Source organism: Cygnus atratus, chromosome 12 (genome assembly GCF_013377495.2).
Source record: "Cygnus atratus isolate AKBS03 ecotype Queensland, Australia chromosome 12, CAtr_DNAZoo_HiC_assembly, whole genome shotgun sequence".
Lineage (NCBI taxonomy): Eukaryota > Metazoa > Chordata > Aves > Anseriformes > Anatidae > Cygnus > Cygnus atratus.
In genome coordinates, this window is record NC_066373.1 from 6,928,660 (window position 1) to 6,954,519 (window position 25,860).

The window sequence follows — 25,860 nt, forward strand, 5'->3', positions numbered from 1 at the left end:
GTTTTCCACCAGCTCCATGCTTAGATGTACACTAGTGAAAACAGAGTAAATTCATGAAAGTCAGTGGAATTAATCTTGACTGATCAGAGAAATCAGAATCCGGCTTAGCATGTTGGATGTTAAAATATGTATTGGATGTTAAAATATGTATTAAATGGCATGTAGATTCAGAGTGGATATAAACTGCAGGTCTCACAAGCATCTTTCTGAAAACCAAATCGAAAAAGCCAGACACTAGTCTTCAACACAGCCAAACTTCTTAGTCCGCCCTTATTGGTGTAACTGATGGCTCACTGGAGATAGCTCAACTCCTCCACATCTTCCTAAAGAAATTATCAAAGACTTACAAAACAAGGGAGTGACCCAGGAAATGTAGATGCAATTTGAAGCTGCAGATCAAAGCTACCATGTGTGCTGGGGTTCAAAGTCTGGGCTCATGCCCATTTTGTAAATTATCCCCATGCAGAATGAGTAAGGATGAAAATACATGAAGCATATATGGATAAACAGTAGCTATTCCTTTATCTGGCTTTTTATTTAACTTCACCTCAATTCTCTAAGTGGTATAAGTGTATTACTCCTTCACAGAGATATGGATTCATTTTATAGCTTGTTAACCTGCCAGACACTTGTATGCTTTCCTGTATATTAGACAGAATATTATGGGAGAAAGAGGAGTTTATCTTGTCTAAATTAATCTATTTTAATTCAGTGTATTGCAAATGACTTCACATACACATCTTACAATAAAAGATACCTTAAAAGCACAACGACTCAATCATAAAAAAGACGTTGATAGGCTGTTTAAAATGTTGACCTTCGAAAAGGAGTATTGTATTGGAGACTTAGGATAGCCATGGGGAAAAAAAGAATCTCAAACAAAGGAGCAGATGCACGGCTAGTTTAGAAAATTTATTGGCTTAGCTTTGAAATCAAAATTAGCAGCAAAAGGAAAAGGTTCTTTACTCAGGAGAATTCAATTTATCCATTGTTTTAACATTTTATGCCCTAAGCAAAAGCCACGGTTCTTTTTCTTCAGAGTAGATCTGGCAGATTCCAGCCACAGAGTCTGTGGTTTTCAAACTCAAGAAGCTGTAAATTTTATAACTTTGCGCCCTGCGGTCAGAGCTGCTGAGTGTTGTGTCTGAAGTCAGGTGGCTGGTGTGTTAAAGGTAGACATTAAACAGTTCTATTGAGGAACTGGAAATGTTTAAGGAGGTTGTTTGCCAGCTGTAAATTTGGGAGCAAATGCCAGTTGGCTGAAAAGATGCTGGAATGCATCCAGTTAAGTAGACTTGCACTGGAGGTCTTTCCAAATTTGTAGGTCTGATAACTTGGCTGTATATGCAGACTTCAGTTATTGGGTTGTTAAGGAAGGGCTTTATAATGAATGTTTGAAAATACGAAAGAAAAATTTTTATATGCTCATTACTTTGGCAAAATTGTAACTTTGCAATAGCATTGCATTCCTGATGAAGACTTGGTTGAATGTTATACACTGTATAACATTTTTCAGCTAAGTGCCAGGGACTTTAAATTATATGACTTTGTGTCCTACAATATTTTGTCCCCAGTACTTTTCCAGAGTTTGATTTTGCCCTTTTTCTTTGTAGCTGGCATGATACAAGGATGTAGGAGACCTGAATGTAATGCAGCTCCTGCTTTGTAAACATTCCCTCTTGTTTAATAAGTGGGAAGGGTCTCTAGTTTTGGCTGCTGGTTGGGAGGAGAGGAAGTTACAGACTTCAGCTCTTTCTTACAATTGGATCTACTTTCCAATGCACAAGAAGGGGGTGTAACCCAATGGCTTAAAATGTGTACGGAGCAGCCTGATTGATGTACAGGATTTACCCCACAGGCACTCACTCAGCTGGAGGCTGCAAGGTTCTGACATCATTGCATGGTTCTCTGAAGTGACAGACACTAACACATCTTGTTCTAACTCGTCAGACATCATTTGCTCTCTTTCCATTTGCTGTGTTGAAGCACCAGGAGAACATTGCTCCAGAGGAGTAAAACTGGTTGCAACAAAAATGTTATTCTTCTCATCCTCCCTCTTTTGTGTTCTGAATTTGTTGCTCAGGATGCATTTGTTTTGTTTCTTACCTCTACTACCACCAAGTAAAGAACAATTTCACAGTCTAATATTTCAAGATATTTGTGTTAGGTAAGTTTTAAGCTTTACAGTTATTTTGGCCACCGGCGTAGCACAGCTTTGTGACAGTTGTCAGAATCAAATGAGGCAAGGGCTCACCCTTACACGAGGTCTTGAGGCATGGACAAAACACCCTCCGCTTTTGACACACAGCTTGCAAAAGGGCCAGGTAGAATTTCAGCCCATGCACTTGAAAGAACATATAGCACCTTGGGAAATGAGAGAAAGAGCATCCTCATGGGTTTGGGAAAGAGGAAAGAGACTTTAACTGTTTGTTATTAGGCAGGTCTTTTCTATCACAAGAATAAAATAAAGCTATTGTCTGAAATTGTATTTGAACAGGCCCAGTAAACGTTCTGTTAATGAAGAGTGACTTTATGCCCCCCCATTACTGTGAATGAAGTTCTGTGAGGAAGAGTGGCCCCAGCTATTAGCAGTGAAAGCAGAGGAGCTATACTAACACTAGATTTTGTGGTCTTGTTCTTCGTTTGGTATACTGACCTTCCACAGTTGCTAAATAGCAACTAAACAGGAACACACTAAAAGTATATTTCCACAACCTGCGGAAGCTGCCAACCTGTTTTTTCTAGAAATTTTGACACCCATGGGCTTGAAGTTTGAGATTCAAAGTGACGGTGGAATAGCTGCTGTAACAGAGTTGGACTTCTTGCCACCAGCACTTGTACAGCTTTCTAAAAATCAAAACCGATATGGAGGAGACATTTTCCGTCACCTGAAGGGGCTGCTAAATCTTATAAAACATTCACTTCACAGTGGACAGTGATGAAAGCCAAGGAAAAAAGAAAATCCTGAAAAAAGTTACATTGATGAGGTTTGAATAGGGCATAGTAAATAGGGCACAAATCCACATGGTAAAGAATGAGCATGAAGTAAAATACGGAAACTTTGTCACATGCTCATTAGTGAGCACTGAATGTTGTAGAGGCTTTCACTGTCACATAAATTCTCTTTTGCAATATGTAAATTTTCAGAGTATTTTAAAACTTTTGGTTCCATTTTAAAATGTTGTTATATTTCTTGGTCTTAAAAGACAAGAGAGTAAATTTGTTGATATTTTTTGTACCCTATCTATATAGAGATCAGTTCTATCTGCATGGGTGTGCTTAAGCACTCAGGTTAGACATCACACAAACTTAACTGACAGTGTCTGCCACATTTCATTAATAGTTTGAATAGGAATCATTAATGTAAAGTGGAATCATACTCGAATTGCTAGTGCTTATCAAAAAGCATATTTTGGAACTGAGGTAAACCGTACCTGATCTTTATATTGCTATGACCAGATTCATACTGGTGAATAATTAAAACTTAGTAGAGCTCTGTAACTGTAAACTCTTGCACTTTTTCTATTAAGTATGAACATAAATGCGCTTTACTGCCAAAAGTAGCTTCTAAAATAAATAAATTGTTAAATACAGTTTTCTCCCCAAGTTTAGGTATGTGTCAGATTTTCATGCATCTTGCATTGATTTTAATTCAGACTGAAATTAATACAGTGAATTGGAGGAAGCTGTCTCCATGAAAGCTACAATATAATTCATTACTAAAATATTGCACCTCCAAGAGGTAGATTGCCTGAGTTAAGTGACAAGGATTGTTATTGTAGCCAGTAACCACACTGTCTACAATTTTTCTAACACATTATGGTAAAATCAAGAATAAAAGATTTTTCCAATCCTTTTTTTCCCTGTAGACAAGACATCCAGGGACAGGTCCTCTGCTGGATTGAAGCTTTTTCAGTTTCAATCATCTTAAAAAAAAACAGCTGAGGGTCTGCCAAATGAAACTTATCACCAGTCAGCACAGAAAAACATTTTTTACAAGAAAAAAAAAATCAATTTTATACCCTCAGGCTCAAGAAGTGAGGAAGCCATCTCTAACTAACTCTATTCCCAGTCCCCACACAGCTATACTACTGCTTTGCTCAAGCTTCTTGCAGTAAAGCATTTGAGTCTTGCTTACTCAGTGAGCGAATGCTTCTTCATTCATAGAATCATAAAATCATGGACTGGTTTGGGTTGGAAGGGCCCTTAAAGAGCATCTAAGTTCACCCCCCCGCCACAGGCAGGGACAACTTCCACTAGAGCAGATTGCTCAAAGCCCCATCCAGCCTGGCCTTGAATTCGTACAAGGCATTGTGGAAGGATCAGTTAGCCTAGTGTTTGCTGGCTAGAAGGCAGGAAATATCTCCGATCCCCAAATCCTTAATCCTTCCACTGCATTGGCACAAGCAAGCTCCAGAACCTGCCCATGAGCCCCCGGTGAAGGCAGGGATCCACCTGTTAGTATTCCATCTCAGGAGACGAGCACGGAGTGCTGGGCCATGGCCAGTGACATACACTGTATTGCCAAAAGTCCAGACAATATTTCATGTCTACTGAAGGTATTTCTGCTTCATCAGTCCAGTCAAATGCCTTCTGATTTAAAGGAGCATTGTGCTGGTATTTCTGTACTCTGCTTATATGTCCTGCGGGTGCTGGGCCAAGCAAACACTTTGCTTTTAAGGAATTACTTTGATGAGTTTTAGCTTAACAAAGAATCAGGTCTCCAGCAAATTCTTTCACAAACTTTCACAAAAATATGTTATGTGTGTATCATGTTTAGTTCATCTGCCTTCCAAATGACAGAATCCTTTTTTTTTTAACTCCTCTCTCCCCGCTTTTTTTTTTTTTTTCCAAACAAACCCCAAATACCCCTCTCTAGATCCTGTTACAAGGCAAAAATCCTGGGATTGCTTGGGAATATACATTTTCCAAAATCAACACTGAGAACAAGACATCTGTCAAAAAGCACAGCCACTCCTGGGTGACGGTGCAGTCAGAGTGCTCAGCTACTTGTGGTGGGGGTAGGTAACTTTCTAATTTCCAATGCTCTTCTTTTTCATTTTTAAGGCATCTCAAACATTTCAGCTGCCTTTAATTTTGAAAATTGTTTATAAATACAGACAGAAGGTTACACTGAACACCTGGTCCTTATTTTTTATCTGACAACTTATAACATCAGTGAAGTACCGTCACACTTCCTTTGTAGTAGAAAAAAATCCTGGCAGTCTCAATTCATGTCACTTATGGGGAGGACAATCTGTAGGCATATAATATCTTGCTCTTGAAGTAACATGGAAATTAACTATGTGCTTTGATGTAGTTGTAATTTGGGAACATGGAAAGATAACAAATAGTACAATTTATCTATCTGTAGAGAGTAACTGAAGACTAAAGTATTATAAAGACCTTTACTGACAGTTGCACCCTGGTCTCACTGTTTAATTACAAATATTTGAGTTCGGCCAGCTTAAATTCTGAAATTCTACGTAAGATAAAGATTTCTTATTAACATATTCTTCTAGGTATTTGCTTTGCTCAGAAAATGTATATTTTAAAATCCCGGATGCTCTGTCAGTCAGAGCAGGATGTAGTGAAAGCAGGAAACTGGTACATGGGAAATCCTGGGAAAAGAATTGAGAACAAAAAATTTATTGGCCTTTAAATCAGAACTGGGTCATATAAACAAGATTATATGATGCAGCTGTCCTTAACATCAAAGAACTGGACTAGATGACCATGGAAAAGCCATGTTATGCTCCTGTATTGGCAAAAAAAGTGCAGGTGAAATTCAGGAATATCTTTTTAGTGTGTTGTTAGACTTCACAGCATATCAGTACACTGTTCAAGGCCCACCAGAAGCACTGTAGACAAAATACAGCTACTCTATTTTTCTTGCTTCCCTTTAAAACAAATGAAAGTTTGTTTTAAGCAGCATGGATAAAGACAATGGAAGTAACTGTGTTTCCAGATTTGACTTGCTGTGCCCAATGAACCATGTGTGAGGTGGTCGACACATCCCAATTAAAGGATGTGTCTATAAAATCATTTAATCACTTAAGGCATTTGTCACCTTCCCTATAGTCTGACCTGATGTAGAAAATAGATAGAAACTAGGTACAGGAGCCTGCAGAACTCTGAAGTGTGTAAAAATACTGAAAAATCTGCAAAATGTTTTGTTGCCATTTGCAAGCACACGAGGAGAGCTCTAAGCAAGTGCTGCTGGTTTCTGCAGGGAATTAGGATTTGAAGCATTACTGATTTTTGCTGGAGGAAGATTCTGCAAATATGCCATTTATAACTAAAGTGTTTCATCTGACTTCAATAGTACCTGTGTTGCATAGAAGGAAATTAGTGTTAAAAACTTGTTGCCAAATGAAATCCTATTTTACTTAGTTCATGTCAGTGGAATTGTACCAAGGATGAGCTTGGACTTGTTTAGATAAAATTCATTTCTACTACTTTTCCTCTTATATTTTGAGTAAACATCTATTTTACTACATTTTTTTTTCTAATACTTCCATAGGACACATTACAACAAAAGCAATTTGTTTAGAAGATCATCGTACACGAGTTAATTCCTCCTTTTGTGGTGCAAGGACGAAGCCTTTAACTGAAACAAAACTATGCAATACTAATCCCTGCCCAGCATAGTAAGTTCTCTTTATTTTTCTACCTTTTGTTGTGGCTTATGACTGAGTTAGCCAGCAAGGAAGTCCTGATAGGCACACAGAATTGTATAGCCTGCTAGATGAACCTCTTTTTATTCTGTAATTTAAAACAGTAATTGTTTAAAAATGCTAGTTGTGTAGGCTCCTGCCCAATGATAATAATAGAGGCAGTATTTCTAATGTTGCTAAGCAAGACCTCCTGAGGATTGCTTGCAGCTCTGTCACCATGCTGGGGTTAGCTATGTGACACTGAGTAAATCTAAATTACTTAGGGGCCCATTCTGCCACCTTTACTCACCTTGAATCAACAAGACCATTTCCTGAGTAAAGTGCTACTCCCCCTGTGGAGACCTGGCCCTCTGACTCAGATTCCACATATTAGATTAGGCTAAAAGAATCTTGTGAAGTGTAATTAGTGATTTTTGGACAAAATGCTCCATAGAGTATTATGATACCAATAAGAGGACTATCTAAGCCAAATAAATTGTCAGCAATGCTCCTGGTGCCCACAAAAATAAATATGAAGACATTTCCTATGTTAACAATCTTATTTTCTAAAAGACATAAGGAAGTGAGATGCAAAGGAAGACAATGACATATAGATAAGCCGTTGGAATCCAGCTGGTATAAATCAATAGAGCGCCTTTAAAAACAAAGGAGTTACACTGATTTATAGTAGCTGTGGTAGGGGTCCTTTGGAAAAAAAAAAGTTGCGTGTTCATATAATTAAGCACAGTATCATGTGGCTTAGAATATACATGGGTAGATTTAAGGATGCATTGAGCATCTTTCTTCTGCTGTTTTTTCCATGTTCGGACTCCTGACTTTGCGACCTTAGCATTATTTTAATTTTATATTAAACATAAGAAAATTATATTGGACAAGACATCCATGACTTCCAGAACAGGAGTTTTTCTAAAGCGATATGTTGAAAAAATTAAATGTTGCAGAAGAAAATAAAGAGAGGTAAAAAAGCAGTTCAAGTGCACAAGTAGCAGAAGGCAGAAGAAATGGAGGAAAGCTCTACTCCTGGTGTCATCTGGTGGTTTTACTCTGTAGTGATAAAAGCAATGGGTGGTAAAAGCAATTATCTAAGCCCACTCCCACACTTCATAAAAATAACACATTTAATGAAGTTTAATAGGCTTTCCCTATCTTCCCCAATGCAGAAGAGGATGATGGGACAAAGCAGAAAGATATACATGCTCTGCAGTGGCTTTGTTTTTGCTTAAAAATCCATAGTTTGCAATGTGTTTAACATTCTAAAAAATAGCCCAGTAATAGTTTGGAATTTCCTGCAAAATTTAAAGATTACAGCACAGAACACAAAATCCAAATGGCAAATTATATACTATGACCACAAAAGGATAGAGATAAGATTTAAATAATGGCAGCATGTCACATCAGGGCCCCATGTTCCTGTTTCAGCAGTTTCTTTAGATTGCTTTTAGCCACATGATTTTCTGAATACTAATTTTATGTAATCTTTGTAGCCAAACACTATCTGTTTGTATATGACTTATCTTCTGCCAGAAGTATTTTTATCCAATGAACGCAGTATCGTGTAGACAGAAATGCAATGTCTGTGATGTTCCCAGGAGTCTTTTTAAGCTGCTTATGCTTACCTTCATTTTGATGTGGTATTGTTGTGCTATAAAGCTTCAGCAAATGATCTTCATTTCTATTTTGTCCCTCTGGACCACACAGAAAATTTCTATTTCTATTAAACAGAGATCCCAATGTATTTTAAAGATCCACTGATATAATTATCACTGAAAATGCTGAATATCCTTTTTGACATGCAGTGCAATATTTTCATGCTAAACTTGCTCTGATAGTCTTGGATTTACTACAACACAATTAATGACTTTATGCCTAAAAAGAAAAGCCGTAAAAGCCTCAAGCCCTCAAAAAAACTACGCCTTTCAGGAAGAACAGTTCTACTCACTAATTAATTATTTTTAAAATCCTGAGGATATATTAATGTATGGAGGATCTACGTGTAGGACCATGTCTTAAGGTAACAGATTGCCATTCAACTGAGTGAAACTATGCCAGATCATCTTTGCTGAGGAATCTGCCTAGAAAGTCATGACATGTAATTTTACCCACAAAACTGAGACTGTCAACATAAAATATATATATATTTATATTAATAAATACAGTGGAGGAGACAAGGAATGCTTAATAGCCAGCAAATAGAGAAGAAACAAATACGGTAGGCCTAACAGGCAAGAGAAGGTGGTGAAAAAATAGATGAGATACAAGTGTGTCTGTTTTGTGACTTAAAAGAGAAGACACCAGCCTTGTAAAGGTCAGTGAGGAATACTTACTGCATAAGGACAAAGACTTAGTGGTCTGAGGGAGAACAAAACTACGACCCTAACAGTAAGAACACAGGCATCAGAACTGCACACTGTTGTTGGGTTTCAGAGCTGCCAAATCTGCTCATAATTAGTTAGTTATTCGAGCTAATGAAAGATACTCTTGGATCACAGCCAGATAATCCTGGAAAATGGCAGTTTACTAAAGGACATTAAAGCAAGTTTATTGCCCTCTCCTCAGTGAAGAAGGGAACTTTCTGGACACTTATGGTGAATAAACTCTTAAAATGTTCGCTTTTGATTGCTCTGCCAATCATAGTTGTCAGAAACATCAAGGAAAACTAATTAAAAGCTGTAGAATGGATTAAAACTCTATCTTCTATCCAGATGTTTGTATTGCAAAGGTCCAAATATTTATATATCAGGCAAAAAGGAAATTTCTGACATTTGCTGGAAATACATAACTACTGACTTCTCATATTAATATTTCTTTGCACTTAAATTATGTCTTTTTATATTTCCCACTACTTTTGGCAGTTACTGAAGTTCCTAGATTGAGCGTTGGGATTTCTTCTGTTCCCAAAGGAATTTTACCAGAATAGGCCTTTTATACATTTTTTACCAATTAAAATTAGTTTTGTTTACAGGCAGATGTGAACAGACAGGCTAATGAGATGCTGGACATCTTTCACACAGTAAGAAAATAAAACAAAACAAAACAAAACAAAACTTTCCTGTCGTTAAAACTCTATGTAAGCAGCTATTCTAGTCATTACAGGGCTAATGCTGTGAGAAATGATAGAAGTAGGGATAGGAGAAGCAGCTGGATTTGAGACAAAAAGCCCTTTTCTATGACGTCAATTATTAACAATCTGTAAAACTGCTGTTTTAAAATACTTAGTTTAAATTCAGTGTTGGGTATTTGAATGAGTTCTCAACTTGAGCAATCATTTAAACATTCTTAATTTCCTTCGTTTTCTTCACCCCTGTTTTCCCATTGAGTTGTTGGTTATGGTCTCACATCATAAGCCTTCAGGGACAGACACAGTTGTGTGTTTGCGAAGTGACACACGAGCTGGGGATCCGTCCAGTCCTTCTATAACAGAAACACTGAGCAGCTATTGACATTTCAGAACTGAACTTAGCCTAAGCGACTGGCAGTGACTATTCAGGCTTTGTGTAATTTTAGTGACAGCATGCATAACTGAAGCTTGCCTGTGACTGCAGCATAGATTTGCCCAACGGATTTTGCTGGTTGAATTCCTACTGTTTTATTTAGATTCCACATCATCTGTCTGCCAAATTTATTAGTCTGAGGACAATTAAATCCTCCAAACACTAACAACAGGACTGCTGATTTTAGCAAGTATGTTCTTTTTTGTAAAAGCTAAGGTTTGCCATTGATATCGCTGGACAGCATCATGCCAACATTTGTCACTCTAAGCAAGTGTACCTATGCACACATGCGTTGGGAGGTACCTGCCCAGCTAAATTGGCCCCACTCTTCCCCTGCCATGCCAGCTTTTTCCTTGTGTAAGCTTAGGTGGATCTTCCTCCTCTCTCTGCCTTCTGACAGAGACTGAAACAAGGGAAAAATGTAACAGCAAAAGGCAAAACTTTCCAGTGATACAATCTCGTCTATTTACAGACCTGGCTATCCATCTGACTTTTCTTTTGGCCTCTGGTCTGTTAGTCTATTTGGAGGTCTCTTCAGCAGCTAAAGTGACAAAAGTGATCATCCTATCATTTCTTTAGAGAGATTTTTCTTTTCCTTTTTTAGAGAGAGTTTTTCGGTTAAGACATTGACGTGGTTAAAAAGGAATGGTGATTTGTTAGCCAGATCCCTAGATTTTCTAGATACTCCACCAGCCTCAATGGCAGTGTCTCCCTCAGTCCCTGTGGAACTCCAAATTCTAGGTCATATTCATAGGCAAGTTCATTCTGGTAGATGAAAACTGTAAATAAGTAATACTGGTTTTTCTAGTTGTATGACTTATATTTCATCCCTAGCAAAATGTTCTCTGCTTTGAAGATAGACTAAGTAACTCAGGCTTTTTGATTGCTTGAAAAGATATCTGTACATCAGTAGAGTAGACTAAGCTGAATCCCTGAGTGATTCACCTTTGATAGGTGGCTCAAATGCATTGATTTTATAAAGCTAATTAGCCTCCTGTGTTTTTAATATATATTTTCTCCGCTAAGCTGGTCACCAGGCGAATGGGGTGCATGCAGCAAGTCTTGTGGAGGCGGGCAACAAAGTCGTCTCATTCAGTGTGTCCAGAAAAAGGCTTTCCAGAGAGAGGAGGTAGTGGCCCACTCCCTGTGTCCTGTCAGCACCCCTGCCCAAGTGCAGATGTGCAACAGTCAAGACTGCCCACCTGAATGGAGCCCTGGACTATGGTCTCAGGTAACTTGAAAAACGTATATTTTCTTTTGCTGGCATAATGAAAATACTGCCAAAATCTCTGCTCAAGAAGAAACAGTGTAAACTTTGTGAAAATCAATATTTTGCGAATAGCTCTATTTATACAGGTAACATGTAAACAACATATATATTTTACCTAGTCTTCATAAGTGGTCGGACAGGAGGGGTTACCAGAAGGGGACACGTGGTGTCCTGCTGGGTACATACAAACAGATGGAAGATTTTTCTGGTTTCATAACTTAAGGCTCTATGAACTCTTCAAAGCCATAAACTCCTCTCTGAGATCAGTTCCCACAGCAATATTAACTTTTCTTTGAGATGACAGGCAGTCAAGGATGAAGAAGTATTTGGACATGCTTATTTGCATACACACTTTTGAATTGTGGGTTGATAAATCTGTGGTTTACATGTGCAATAAAAATTTCTGTACTTTTGCCTTTGTCAGAATAACTCTTCTTTAGCATACTTTAGAATATCACTGTACTTAATTTCCACGAAGGGCATAAGGCCCCTAGGCAGATTCCTATGTGTACACACCCTGATTCACAAACCTATGAAATGCCTCACATTAAACCAATCTAAGTTAAAAAGCATACACACACTTAAACAAAACTCATCTCTGCTCTTTCTTTCACTATTGTTGCTGCTGGTATGAACTACAAATGTAAGGATAGATCAAGTACTGGGAAATCCTTAGATGTAAGAGAGAGACAACAGTACACCTATATCAAAGGGAGTGACAATATTTTGATTTTTCCATCTTCATTTAATGAGATTCAAGGTGGATTTAAATTCACTGAAAATTCTGTTACTTTTATGTACAATTCTTGGTGCTGTTACTCTTTAGGTCCTGTTCAAGACTGTCTTGACCTAAGCATTCTGGGTTGAGAAGTACAGATTGCTTCTCTGGGGGAGTGCCCTGTAATGGACTGTGACAGACGAGTAGCTTTTTCTTCCAGCATATGTGAGCAAAACTTTACTATGGCAAGAGATTGTAAAAAACAGATATGGTGATTAGATATTTAAAAAGGAAGAACAAAGTCTTCAAACATATTCACACTTTCAAACTTTATTTCAAATTAAAAAAAAAATAATCATTTTTCTTCCTCTTTGGGAGGTGTATAATTCAAGCTGGGATTTCAAATAAGCCTGTGAAAATTAAGTCCACAAGTCCTGCCTAAATGTAGAACGCAGGCCTGTTGAACAAGTTGGTGAAGATTTCTAGAGTCAGCTGAAAGCTCCTATATCGCAGGCTCAAAAGAGTTAAAGAAAAATAAATGCAAAATACCCAGTCTCTCTTCACTAATCAGGGAGTCATTTTAAATGATTTTTTTGTCTGTCTGGGGGGAAGATTACAACCAGATTTTCAGCAAGCAGGTATTTCTGATGCATCTTCAGTGCAACTCTGCTTTCATGAAATCTTTTAAAAACATTTGTGATTTAATTTGTATAGTGATAATGTGGTATTCCACATTGGAATGTGCCTGTTAATTATTAGTAAGAAGAAGAACACTTAGAAGAGGATGCAACACGGCAGAAAGCTCTTTATTTCCTCATTTCACCAGAAATGGCTCATTAGTGCATTCTGTTGCATGCTAAGGCAATGAAAACTACGGAATGTCTTTTCAACTGAACCACGGCTCAGCAATACACATTCGTTCACTGGTGACTTGTCCTAAGCTTTATTGCAATCTTGGCAATTAACATATCTTTGGTCAAACATCCTAACGATTTTCTGTATCAGATTCTGTCTTGTGAGACTCATTTGTGAAGGAGTTATGTATATATTCCCTGGATACTCTTGGGCCTATGTCAGGACAAAATAACAAACAGCTGAGAACATCTTGCTGTGGGAGATCTTCAGAAGGGAGGTTAGAACCAGTTTTCAAGTATGTTGTCCAAGGAAAAACAATTTTGCTCACAAGTCTAACTTCTCTCATCTATTGAAGAGAGATATTACTTATCTGTCCTACATGGGGGCTGTAAGAGTTCGTAGTTTACATTACAAAAGTGCTTAGAACAATTCTTTAGAAGCAATACACAGATGTTGCTGTTATGTGTTTACAAATTGAATTTCAAGTTTACTTGCATTATGACAGCTACAGAGCACATTAACCATGGTTTCTATGCTCACTGTAAAATACAAATAATGTCAGTTTGCATTTCTTGTAGCTCAGATGAGTATTTCTTTCCATCACAGTGCTCCAAGACCTGTGGGAGAGGTGTTAAGAAACGGGATGTCTACTGCAAAAGTACTGGTTCTCCCAAGCTTAAAATCTTGCCTGATAGTATGTGCAGCCAAGACCATAAACCTGAATCCCAGCAGACCTGTGTGCTAGGACGCTGCCCCAAAAATGACCGGCTGCAGTGGGTGATTTCTTCCTGGAGTGAGGTAAAGTGGTACAGCTACATGGCTCACTGTCTTTCTTCACTGGTCTTGACTTGGGGCACACACAAACTGTGTGGGGAAAAAGAAGCTAAGCTAACATTTGAAAATCAGGTGTTGTTTGCAAGCCACTATAAAAACAGTTCTTTAAATTCAGGTGTAGTTAGATGTACTCTATGTCTTTGCTTTTCTGGAATTCCACTGACTTGGATTCATATTTCTTTTTATACATTGTGGAATGTGGTCTTTGTGGTTTTAGTAATGCTTTTGTAGTTTCACATAATTTGAGTTGTCTTGAGCATAGCACAGCCTCCTCTGAGGGCATTTCTATAGATGTAAAAGGTGTATGTTGCTTTTGCAGTGCTCAGCTTCCTGTGGCCCAGGTGTACACAAGCGAGAACTAAAATGTGGTGAGAAAAGCATCCATGGGAAATTGATCACCTTTCCTCAGAGAAGATGTAGAAACATCAAGAAACCAAACATAGACCTGGAAGAAGCTTGTAACAATGGAGCCTGTCCATCACAAATGTTGTATAACATGGTATCTGGCTGGTATTCCTCACCCTGGCAGCAGGTAGGAACAGGAAGCTTTCTTGCCTCTCTCTCCCAGTCCCAGCTAGCATTGTCTCTCCAGCAGCATTTCATGTCTTGGATTTTCTGGAGTTTTTAAAGGAGCAAGTTTCCCCGCATGGTAGTTCATGTAGCATACCCTAGTGCACAGCATTAAAGAATGGAACAACTGCAAAGTGACTGCTGACTCCTGGACAGCGTATCCACTGTAATTAGAAGGTGGTTTTAGAGAGCACCAAACCTAGAGAAGTGGTGGTATCACATGCCACAGAATGGATGCTAGCTGGAGCTGCATAAACATCCAGCATGGTGTAAAATGCTAAAGACTATGCCACTGTGACTTTAGGGCAATGTGAGTCTGAGCTACCCAAACTGAAGCTAGCTTGAGTCTTACAGTCATTGTGCTGTAGTCAAAACTGTCCAACTGTAGGGATGAGGATAGAGGAGGTTATATCCCCAGTGCTGACAGTCCACGGGTGTCTCCTGCACACGGCTGTTCCCTAAGGAAGGTCACACCACTCAGCCACTGGAGCATGATGTAGCTGGTCCTTATCCATCGTGTATTTTGGTGCAGTTCATTTCTTTGTCCTTTATCTGAAGAATGTCACCCTAACGTGTTCTTTGTGCTCCAGAGGCACCAGATTCCATGGTCGGTCCCCAATACTTCCTTCTCAGTCTTCTTCGAACTGCACTGTGGTTGAACTATTACATAGCTACATGCACAATGGATTTGAGGACCAGCACAGATTGCCTGGAATTCCCTAAATACTATGATTAATTATGGGATCAGTCTGTATTTGTTCCTACATTCTTGCAAACAAGCTTCTGTATTTCTGGAACTTATCTACTTTATGAGTCACATATCAATGAGCCACACACTCATTTAATAACATTTACATGAAACAATGTATGCCTGACAATTGTAATCAGATGAAAATGGTCACATTTATCTTAAAGACAACTTCTCATGAAACACATAGAAGTAAAATGCTTATTCATCTTAACATACTTCATAGATCTTCCTGAAAACGCATAGTGTTTTTCCCCAGATACTGCCATAATTATGGTTCCAGTGGGAGTTTTATCTCTGTTCAGACAGCAGGATTGGGACCAGAGGCTCAGAGTTCAAAAGAAATCAGTGCAGACAATCAGGAACAGGTTTTCTAAAATATTCAGTTTATGTCTAGATGCCTAAGTAAAGAACAAAATTTTCAGTGGAGTCCTTAAATAACCACACTTTCAGAAGGGTTCAACATGGAGAACAGATGCACACGTCTTTGAAAATTTGGTCCTGATGGGGATTGCCGAGCATCAACACATCAGATCCTGAAATCTTTCTGAAAGTCTCATCTTAAACCCCTGAAACTTTTTTCTTTGGCTTTCATGAGATCTGAGAGATTCCCTATAATTAAAGACAGCTTTTTTTTTTTCCCCTCCCCCCCCCCCCCCCTCCTGTCTACAGTGTACAGTAACATGTGGAGGGGGAGTGCAAACCCGGAGTGTACAGTGCCTACGCCAAGGGAGACCAGCTTCTGGGTGCTTGCCCCATCAGAAGCCAGCAATCCTGAGAGCTTGCAATACTAACTTCTGCCCAGCCCCTGTGAAAAGAGGTAAAACTCAGCTCTACATGCTGCTGCAGGGTTGGTTGCTTATATCTATGTATATAGATATACTCTATATCCAGTAAAAATCACCTTTTCCAGTTACACCCACTGAAGGTTAGTATTTGGCATGTTCCTGCACAAATGAATTTTTCCCAACTTTGCAGCTTTACAGTTACTCTCCAATACTACAGTATCTCTCTTCTCGGAGTGAGCCCTCTTAAAGCAAACTTCAATATAACTGAGATTTTAAAAACTTTTTTTAAAACATTTTAAAAATGTATTAAAAAATAAAAAAATAATTTTATTTAAAAAATAAGATATGTTTTAAAAATATTTTTTAAAGTTATATGGTTTGTTTCTGAGCTGCACCTTTAGATTATCTTGTTGATTCACATCAGAGTGTCCTATGCTGGTATTCTTTTATGATTAAAAATAGTGACATTTGAAGTAACAAATGAGAACTTGCCATTTATTTTTTAGTGTTTTAAAGTCCACCCAAGCGTCAGATTACACCTGCCTCCAGGCTGTCCAAAAATGCTTTGTCTAGAGTGTACTTTCTCTTCTCTCCTCCTGATCAGTGTATGGCACATGCAGACAGGGAACATGAAATTCATCTCTCTCCCCATTTGTGTCTGGTATATCCCTCCCCATCTCTTTACTGTGTTTTGCAATTCTGGAGGAGCAGGAGAAGTAAGATGCTTTGTGTTAAAGATGGAATGGGAATTTTCTCAGAACCACCAAAAAAAGAGAGAGGTGCATTTGCACCATCCTGTGTATTTGCTCACAAGCTGGTACAGTTTGTGACTCCTTCTTAACCGAGGAAAAAAGCTCACGAGGTCCATGTTTGTCCCATATAACAACAGTTACCTAGGCATGTTAGAGCACTTCAAACATTAACTTTCAAAATATTGTACCTTAACCATCTTGTTACCGTCTTAAAACAGGGACCTGAAAGTAACATCTATAAAACTTAGGCTGGATTACAAGAAAAAAAAAAAAAAGATAATAGAGTTGGAGGCAAAGGTCAAGCTCTGGCCCTGCATCTTGTAATTTGACATTAGGCAATACCCCCTCTTGTCTCTACTGATTTGTGACATTCACTGTGCACAGAAACCCTGTAAAACCCAGTGATATCTTATGTGCTAGACCATTCTACTACAGCAACTCAAGACACACAGATTATCAAACTGTGATATCTGGGGGCCTGAATCCAAACTAGGATATACAGATGAAATGGTCCTAAAAGAGATAACGGAACAGTTGTCCTGCTTCTACAGTTAAATGCTCTTAACAATTCAAATGCTAATGAAGCTTTCCAAAGTTCTGTTGTACTTTGGAATTTCTGTATTACATCCTCTTCTATCATGATATAGCAAGCACTTTTCTTTTACCCCAGCCTCCCTCTGCTTTATTTCATGTCTGAAGTAATGTCTGTTATTAATTTTGGCCTTGGCCTGTTTCTCTCTTGCCTCACATCTGCAGGAGCCCTTTCGCCTTTATTATAACTGGGTCGTCAGGCTCTGGAGATCAATTATCTCCTCACTGCTCTCTAACTTTCTGTCTAAAGCAGCAAAAAGAGGGGGAACCAGCTGTGCTGGAATCACATTCAAGCAAATCAGTCTCTATTATCAGCCACGTAGCTCCAGCTCAGTGATCACAGTCAAGAAATTAATGTTTCAGGGAGAGTTTACACACTTTCCTAGACAAGCTGGGTCCTTTCCATCCGTTAGATGCAGTTACGGTCACCATAACTCCTAACATATCCAACTGCTTGAAATCAATCAAAATTAAACCAACATGTAAATACTTGAGTAAATAGAAATAAGGAACTGACAGCCTGATCCACATCCACTGAAGCTAGAGGGAGTCTTTGTGTTCATTCCAATAGTCTTTGGATTAAGTCCCAAGAGTAAAGTTTTCGGCCACACCTCTGTAATGTTAGCATTGCACTCCAGTCTTCAGAAGGGGGATAAAGATTTATTAACATTGCCTTCTCATTTCTTAAAAAATTAAAAAAAAAAAACAACTAGCAATTTGCAATTTTTGAAAATTTATGCTTACATGGCAGGAGATCTTTCTGACTTAGAACAGTTTTCCTTGCCTTGAGCTGTGCATGTCTTTCTTTGGTTGCCTGCTTTGGGTCCTTCCAGTGGCAAATTCTGTAGGGGGCCAGCAGATAAAGTGAAAGCTGGTGCTAAACTACCATTTCCATCCCTACTGACATTCGGTTAAGAGTAGAAGCATAACATGGTAGAGTGGGAAGGCTACAGTATGACACTGAGCCACCCAGTTCCCAGAAAACTTTTTGTTCAAGGATAGTATTTTCTTTAGATAACATTTATAGATAGGATTCTGTTTTTAAAAATTGAGGAATATATTTTTTTTTTCATTTTGCTATTCATTCAAACAAATTTGAGAGTGATAAAGGTATACAACATCACCACTGCCATCATAAAATGTAAGTAAAAAAATATGAAGCAGTGAATAATCAAAATAAATTCATACAAAGAGACTGGGATGACTCCTGAACCACAAACTATGAAGAAGTTGCCTATGCTATGTAAGGGAGCATATATCTTCTATGACTCAACTTAGCTGATCTGAGAATGCAGACAACGGTGGCTAGATTGTCTTCAGTGTCTCCTTGTAAATTCCTTTTATTGACCATGTAAACAGTAGTTCTGAGAGCAGAATGGAATCTTCTCCCATGCTCATAGGAGATTTCAGTTTAGCTATAAATTTTGCTAAACCTCATTTAAATGTCTTACTGCTTTCCCAGACATTGTGAATTTGTTTATAAATCATCCACATGAATCATCACTCTGCTCTTTCAAAGAAAAGTAAAGCATCCACTACAAAACAGTAGAAAGCAGTAACTATGAAATGTTTTTTAAAGCAACTGGGCTGTATGTATAAATGATCTATACATAAATATGTGAAATAAAATCTTAATTGAAAAGTCTTATTTATTTTTGCAATTAAAAACTACGCTTTTCAGAACAAAATGTTGTCAGCTGTCTCTTACCCTATTAGTTAATTAAGATTTCACCAGCATGGCATAAAGTCCTAAAAGCCTGATTCATACCACCTAATTTAAATGTTTAAGTTAGAAGAGTGATTCCTTACACTCCCTACATAAACAAAAGGAGAAAAATAAGTCACTTTGGAAAGCGTTGGAATACAAACACATAGCAGAGCATTTTGTGCACATAACAGACTATGATCCATGCATTCAATTTTCCATGCATTTTCTGTATATATACACATAAACTCAAAGCTGAGACTACTTTGAAGCACAGCTGAACTCCATGCAATGGTGGTATCAACATGCATTGGAGCATTGAAGTGGGTTCATTTATACAAGTACTTGGCTTTAGAGCATTTATAATCAGAGATGAAAACACTGAGGTATCAAAACTGACTTTTTTCACCACTACAGTTAGTGGTCAAATCCCCATTTCATTCTGTTTTCCTGAACTTCAAAGTGTGCTCTGAATTTTTTAATTCCTTTAGCCTCTGACATTCCTACTGTATTAGCTCTATCAGCATCACTTAACAAATTAAACTAGAATTTTTGAGATGGAAGCTAGTTCATGGTTCGTTTTCTTTGAATTGAGTAACCCATCATATTTTTAAAATTACCAAATGCATACAAGTTTGTTGAACTACTGCCTGATTTGTAGAATTGCTAAAACATAGTCTTAACATATTGCTTGAATTTCTCTCCTTCAGATGATCCTTCTTGTGTGGATTTTTTCAGTTGGTGTCATCTGGTACCCCAGCATGGTGTCTGTAACCACAAGTTTTATGGCAAGCAATGCTGTAAATCATGCACAAAGAAGAACTGATAGCAGCGTGTTATCTGAACTCTTCAGTGACAGGATTTTCTTTTTCAATTTATGTTGAAATTAACTTTGCTTTGAGCCAAGACATGGTGCCACATAAACCACTGACGGAACAGACATTTTTTTCTAAGGGAATGTCTGAGGTACAGTACTTGTTGGATATATACTGAAAAAGGAATGTTGTTTTTTTCTTTATTTGCTGACCTCACTAAAGTACAGGGTACTATGGATCACTTGAACACTGAGACTCAACGGGCAGTTCTTCTTTCTTTAAAAGTGTCATTTTGCACTGTCATATGTTATGAGGAAGAAATTAAGGCAAGGACGCCTTTTTCTGGCTAATTTACCCGAATGCCAAGCAAAAGAGATTGGGATCTCAAGGAATAAGGTTACAGCGTGGCAGCATGACAGATCACACAACCAGAAGTCTTTCCTTTCATATCTTTTATGATAGTATCATCCCCAGGTAAGGAAGCTGCTTACTGCCACTTTCACAGAAAGACATTCAAATGACTGTTGGTTGGAGAATCCAGTGTCACATGTGTGACCACGAGAAGTAAATGGTGCACTACAAAGATATATGGTGCTTCTCTATTATACTTGCTGCTGGAAAAGCAAGTTTTGCATCATGCTTATGTTTTTATTGTTTTGAAGAATTCATTTTCTGCTTTGTGTAGAAACTCAGAGGTGGTTAACTAGTAACTTGAAATGTATTCCTAGAAATATTCAGCGTTAGAATATTTGGACTTTTAATAATGCTCTGTTACAAGTAAAATAGAATTTCATATTTCAACTAACTCAAGGAACTCAGATTTATTGAGCTCAATGGTTATGTTTTCAACTTTCTAAGCTCATTAGATATGTAAATTTAAAATTTAAACTTGATAAAGTAGTTTTTTTTTTTTTCAGAAGCTAGGTTGTTTGAATGCCAAGATACTGAAGAATGTCTTCTTTTTAATCTCAAATCTCTGCAAGTTTTGATTCATCTGTTGCCCAAAGGAAATAACAAGAATATTGCAGTCCATCAATCCATGCCAAACTTCTCTAAATAGTTATTTATTCACATAGGTGATATGAAAAAATTGCAAATGCTAAGCGGATGATTTACTCTAACCAAATGGAAATCATTTCTATTTTTATACATTCTCATAAAACTTTTATTTAGTTCAGAATCCACCAGCAAACAAAACAAATGTAAACACAATGATATTTGTAATCATTCAGTATCAAGATGTTAGGTGACACTGTACGTCAAATGGTACAATTTTAAAAGTTTCTGCATTGAAAAAATACCCAACACAACCTATTTGCCAAAACCATTCTGAGACAGAGCTGTGTTCTACTGTAATTTTCTGGGGAGTGCCTATGAGGGACATATTTATCTAATTCCACCCAATCCCACAACTTCTTTTGATGAATGTAGCTCAGTTTTACTGTTTTTTTAAAGTATCATTTCAGCATAAGATTAGCCAGCTCAGCACTAATGCCAGACAGTGGTCACTTGAAATTATCAGTTCCTTTTGCAACAATTTAAATTAAAAACATGTATTCTGTGATACTTTAAGAAATGATGATTGGAAACATCTCTCAACCTACATCACTCTGTCTTGATATTCAACATTGCATAATTGTAACCTCTTTTCTAGGAAAACTACTTTTTGTTTTGTTTTGTTTTTATAATTGTGCCCTTTTGATTATTTGATGTAAAATAATTAATTTATTAATGCATAGCTTTTCCTTTATATTTCTTTGCTCACTTCCTTAAGTGAAAACTGAGAAAAGAAAACGGTAGTGTCACAAAATATGAATTATGGTGTAAAAAAAAAAAAGCAAAAAATATAAGTGTAATATTTAATTATTTTATAAGCTTTGTAATAAAGTACTCTAACTGTTTCATTATATTTGGAATTGTAAAATTCATGAATAAAATATGGAGGTTATAAGTAAATATCAAGTAATATAAGTGGTGTATATGCATTTTGTTGCATTCGTGTTGATTGTGCCATAATATCTTTAAGTAAAACATTATCCTACTTTCTTCTGCTATGTAATTGTCTTCTGTCTGTGACTCTGAACCTACCTCAGTTCTATGGGGGACAGCAACAAAAGCTGTCCAAAAGAAAATCTTGTTCTTTGGGACAGTGGAAATATAGCCACCATAGCTGAGTATGACTTCTACTGCCTGTCCGTGCCCTTACCATTCAGGTTTTCTATGGGTTAATATTGGCGGGGAACCCTAGAAACAGTGAATTTGAGTGTTTACAAGCCATTATGATGAATGGGGGGAGGTCATTCCTTTCAGGGACTCAAAGTCAGGCATATGTTCTAAGGTCATGTGAAACTTGTCTACTTTTGAAGGTCCTATTATACTGGTAAGTGTGGAATGCACCACTGGCTATTCAACAAAGTGAATATATTGTAGCTGCCTTTCAAGAGTAGGTGATGTTTCTCACTTGCAAGACTATCCTGCCACTGAAGCCGCTAGTCTGGACTGTGCCCACTGCAGGCACAAAAGGGCAAAATGGACATAATTTCATGTTTTTACTTGCATAATACAGAAGCTAAAATACACAAAAATACAGTTCCCTCCCTATATGCAACACAAAACTGACCCACCTGTTCACCTGCAAAAGACAGCAGAAACTTGTATATCATAGAACCACCGTGATTCTTGTGTGTATTTATCTGCAAGGTGGTTTGCAAGAAGCCTCACTCAACTAAGCATTAGGTTTTACAGTCTCTCCGATTGGCCTGGGGATACTTTAGTTTTCTAAAAATGACTCAGTTATGAATTTTCCATGCCATTCCCTGATATGAACTAGGAGGGACTCCATCTGGTCACTCCATCATTTTACATATACACTCTAACATATATTTGCAACTTGTCCATTCATTCACCACCACGCAGGTCTCTGACAACAGCAAGCTTCACAGAGTACTGTTGGTAAGAAATACTGAGCATACTTCTGATTTACACTCTAATCTAGTAGGCAATAATAAACAATTGATCAGTCTGCTCCTGAAGGATTCCCAGCAAGTGCTCTTTTGAACATGATTTGGACTAGTGATTTAAATAATTAATATGTCCACACAAGACTTCAGACTTGAAACTGCTTTGTGTTCTGGTCTAGAATTTTGGAATTAAAATTAACTGACGGTTTTCAGTGAATTACAGTGCTGGAGATGGATGTTGAAAGAGGAAGTATTGCATAAAGATGTGCTATTGTGTGGTTGGATCAACCCCAAGTCCACAACTGTTATATTGCTAAGCCTTTATAATGATATTTGGTATACAAAGCTTGGCAGTTTTCTAGAAGTATATTGCTTCAAGGCTCACTTTATAAAGCAGAATGGGGTCTTTTCACAAAGGAATAACTCTGTTTCCTGTAGTCAGATTTCATCACTCAGGTAAAGGATGCATCTGCCTAAAACTGAAACAGATATTTAATGAATGGCTTGATTGTGTAAATCAAAGTCAACTACCCTGGATGCCCAGAAGACATGAAATGCTGGAGACAGATGAACATTTTGCTGCATGTGGTTTTATGGTAACATGATCCATATCCTGTATTTCCTTTATTTTTTCAGCAAATCCTATTCAAATGTATCCATAAAATAAATTAACATTATTATTTCTATTGTAATAGATGTCCAGCCCTGAGTTGCTGGGGTTCCATTGTGTACAACACTGTATACATGCCATGAAAGGCTTACTGTCCCAAGTGTACAACAAGAAACAATAGGAAAAGAAAGCATTAACAGTGAGATCATGGTGATCTGAAGCGCTGCTCATGGGTCATTGTCTGTCTGGACATTGCAGAACATTTCAAAGGAAACACCATGCAGATAAGATCTGAAAGAGCAAAATGTTGAGGAAGTCTGTCTTGGCTGTTTTGAAAGGAAATGCTAAGCATTGCTAAGGCCTAAGAGGAACGTAGAGGGGAAAGTTAGTAGGGAAGCTGGGTTACAGTGGAATGAATCAAAAATGAGGTGTGCTCAATGTTGAGTCCTAACCAAGATACTGACTATCATGAGACAAAAGAAAGAAATATGAATTATTCAAATTGTTAGCCTGGCAGTTATCAGGGACTACAGAGATGTGAGGTTTTGGCAAGGCAGTAAATCTTCTTTCCATCAGAAAGAGTTCTGGAATAAGGAGATGCAGCTGGTAAAAAATACCCTGAATTCCTTCTTCACCAATCTCATACAAACATCAGCCAAGTCAAGCTGACCTTCCTTTCTGCTTTCTGCATGTTGTGCACCAGTAGCACAGCTATCCTCCATCTCCTTCTCTTTAGAACAAATCCAGGTCAGGGTTGGGCTGTAATCCCAACCATTCCATGCTGGAATTGGTTCTTTCATGTATATGTTTCTTCTTGTATAAGTTCTTCACCTGGCAGGTTACAAATAACACTTGCTTCCCATGAGAGCAGGCAGTGACAGACAGATTGATTCCCAGGCTTGCACTGCAAATGGTACAAAAGCCGGTTGCTATTGACAGCATTTATACTGCATTGCCCATGGATAGTCATTGTCTCTGCCCTGGATGGAGGCAACCAGAAGCACACTCTGGCCAAAGAGCTTGCCTTCTAACAGTCAACATGCCAGGCAGGGTTAGGAGTAGCTGCCTGCTCGTTTTCCGTGAGTGATACTGGAGCACAAACTGTCTGAATGTCCCAGATGAGCAGAACTAGAAATGGAACCTGAATTTCTGAATTCAAAATCCAATATATCAATATCAAAGCCAATTTTCCTCATGCTCCCTGAAAGAAAGAAAATCTATTCTAAGACCTATACTTCAAACTAGTATCTATTTTACGTACTTTCTGTTCAGTAGTAAGTATTTATTCATAAACAGAATCTGATGCAATTTCTAGATTCTGTCAATGAAGGCAGAACCTTTAGTTAACCCTAACTTCTGAACTTACTTTCTAAACATTAAATCAAGCCATTGTCACCATACATTTAATCCTTAACACCGTACTGTGTACCTACTGTGATTTAAGATAAACCCTCAATAACTTGTAGGTGACTCGGACTGCCAAGTGTTAGTTTATTATGTTCTTTTGTGATAATGTTCATTAATCCTCTCATAACAGCATAGAAGAGCTGCCACACGTGATCATTTAAAAAGTATATAAAAGGGTTTATAATAGCAATATTTACTCATGAAAATCTTACCTATGGAAAGCAAACAGGGTTCAGAGAAAAGCATACACAACTCCCTCTTCGGGATCTTCTCCTTCTCATAACATTAAAATACCCAAATCAGGACTGTCTAATAGGAGAAACTGAAGGCATTGTCTTCAAAGCAGGAATCCCCTGCTCACATTCTTTTGCTTCTGTGGAAATTATGGACCTTTACTAGCTCCGTTTAGATTATAGTTGAAGATATTCAGGATATCTGCAGGATTCAAGAGTTGTTCTCGTACAAAATAGTTAATCCTATGTATAATGTTGTTTCTGACCAGCTTTCATAGTGCTTCTAGTGTAGTAATGTATTGCAACCATCGTGATTCCTCACCTCAGCAACCTGTAATGACACCCAGGATCCTTGTGTGTCTTATGTAGAGGGGGGTACCTGAGCACAGAAAGGGATAAATTTTCATTCCATGAAGAGAGATGAGAGAAAATCCCATTAATGCTTTCCCTGGATGCAGTTATGACCAGTTTCACAGGAAAAGCCATTCTGGTGCAATGCCTTCCCCAGAGCACTAGAATTCACATTTCCACATTGTTGAACAAGTAAGAAGTAATTGAGGCTCGCCTTTTCCCAAAATGCATCACTGAAAATGATTTTTTCTAAGCGACTAAACAAAATGCTTTACAGCTTTCATTTCTGGGGGCTTTTGATAGTTGAAAAACAATTTTTCATTGAGATCATTTTCTGTTTTGTATTTTTAACATACAAACAGATCATCTCACAGAGTTATTTTTTTTCTCCAAATAGACAAACCCTGCAAAAAGGAAAGTGCTTCTAGATTATTCACTGTTAATGATATGCCACTGTTTATCCATGCAAGTTAAATGAGAAGATT

At 37.8% G+C, this 25,860-nt stretch overlaps 1 protein-coding gene across 3 annotated transcripts in view; it reads left to right on the forward strand.

The window, feature by feature from the left end:
* Positions 1–21,867, forward strand: part of ADAMTS18 (ADAM metallopeptidase with thrombospondin type 1 motif 18) — an 80,082-nt gene extending 58,215 nt beyond the window's left edge. Inside the window, exons 17-24 of one of the 3 annotated variants that reach the window (XR_004778165.2) lie at positions 4,880–5,021; positions 6,524–6,650; positions 11,195–11,399; positions 13,618–13,809; positions 14,165–14,377; positions 15,836–15,983; positions 19,710–20,288; positions 20,732–21,779. Coding sequence is in view for 2 of the 3 variants with exons in the window: in XM_035543675.2 (XP_035399568.1) it covers positions 4,880–5,021; positions 6,524–6,650; positions 11,195–11,399; positions 13,618–13,809; positions 14,165–14,377; positions 15,836–15,983; positions 19,710–19,825 (1,143 nt within the window). In the remaining variant the exon portion in view is untranslated. Of the gene's footprint in view, positions 1–4,879; positions 5,022–6,523; positions 6,651–11,194; positions 11,400–13,617; positions 13,810–14,164; positions 14,378–15,835; positions 15,984–19,709 lie in introns of all 3 variants that reach the window. The other 2 variants (XM_035543675.2, XM_050713253.1) reach the window with 2 other exon arrangements.
* Positions 21,868–25,860: the final 3,993 nt, after the last annotated feature.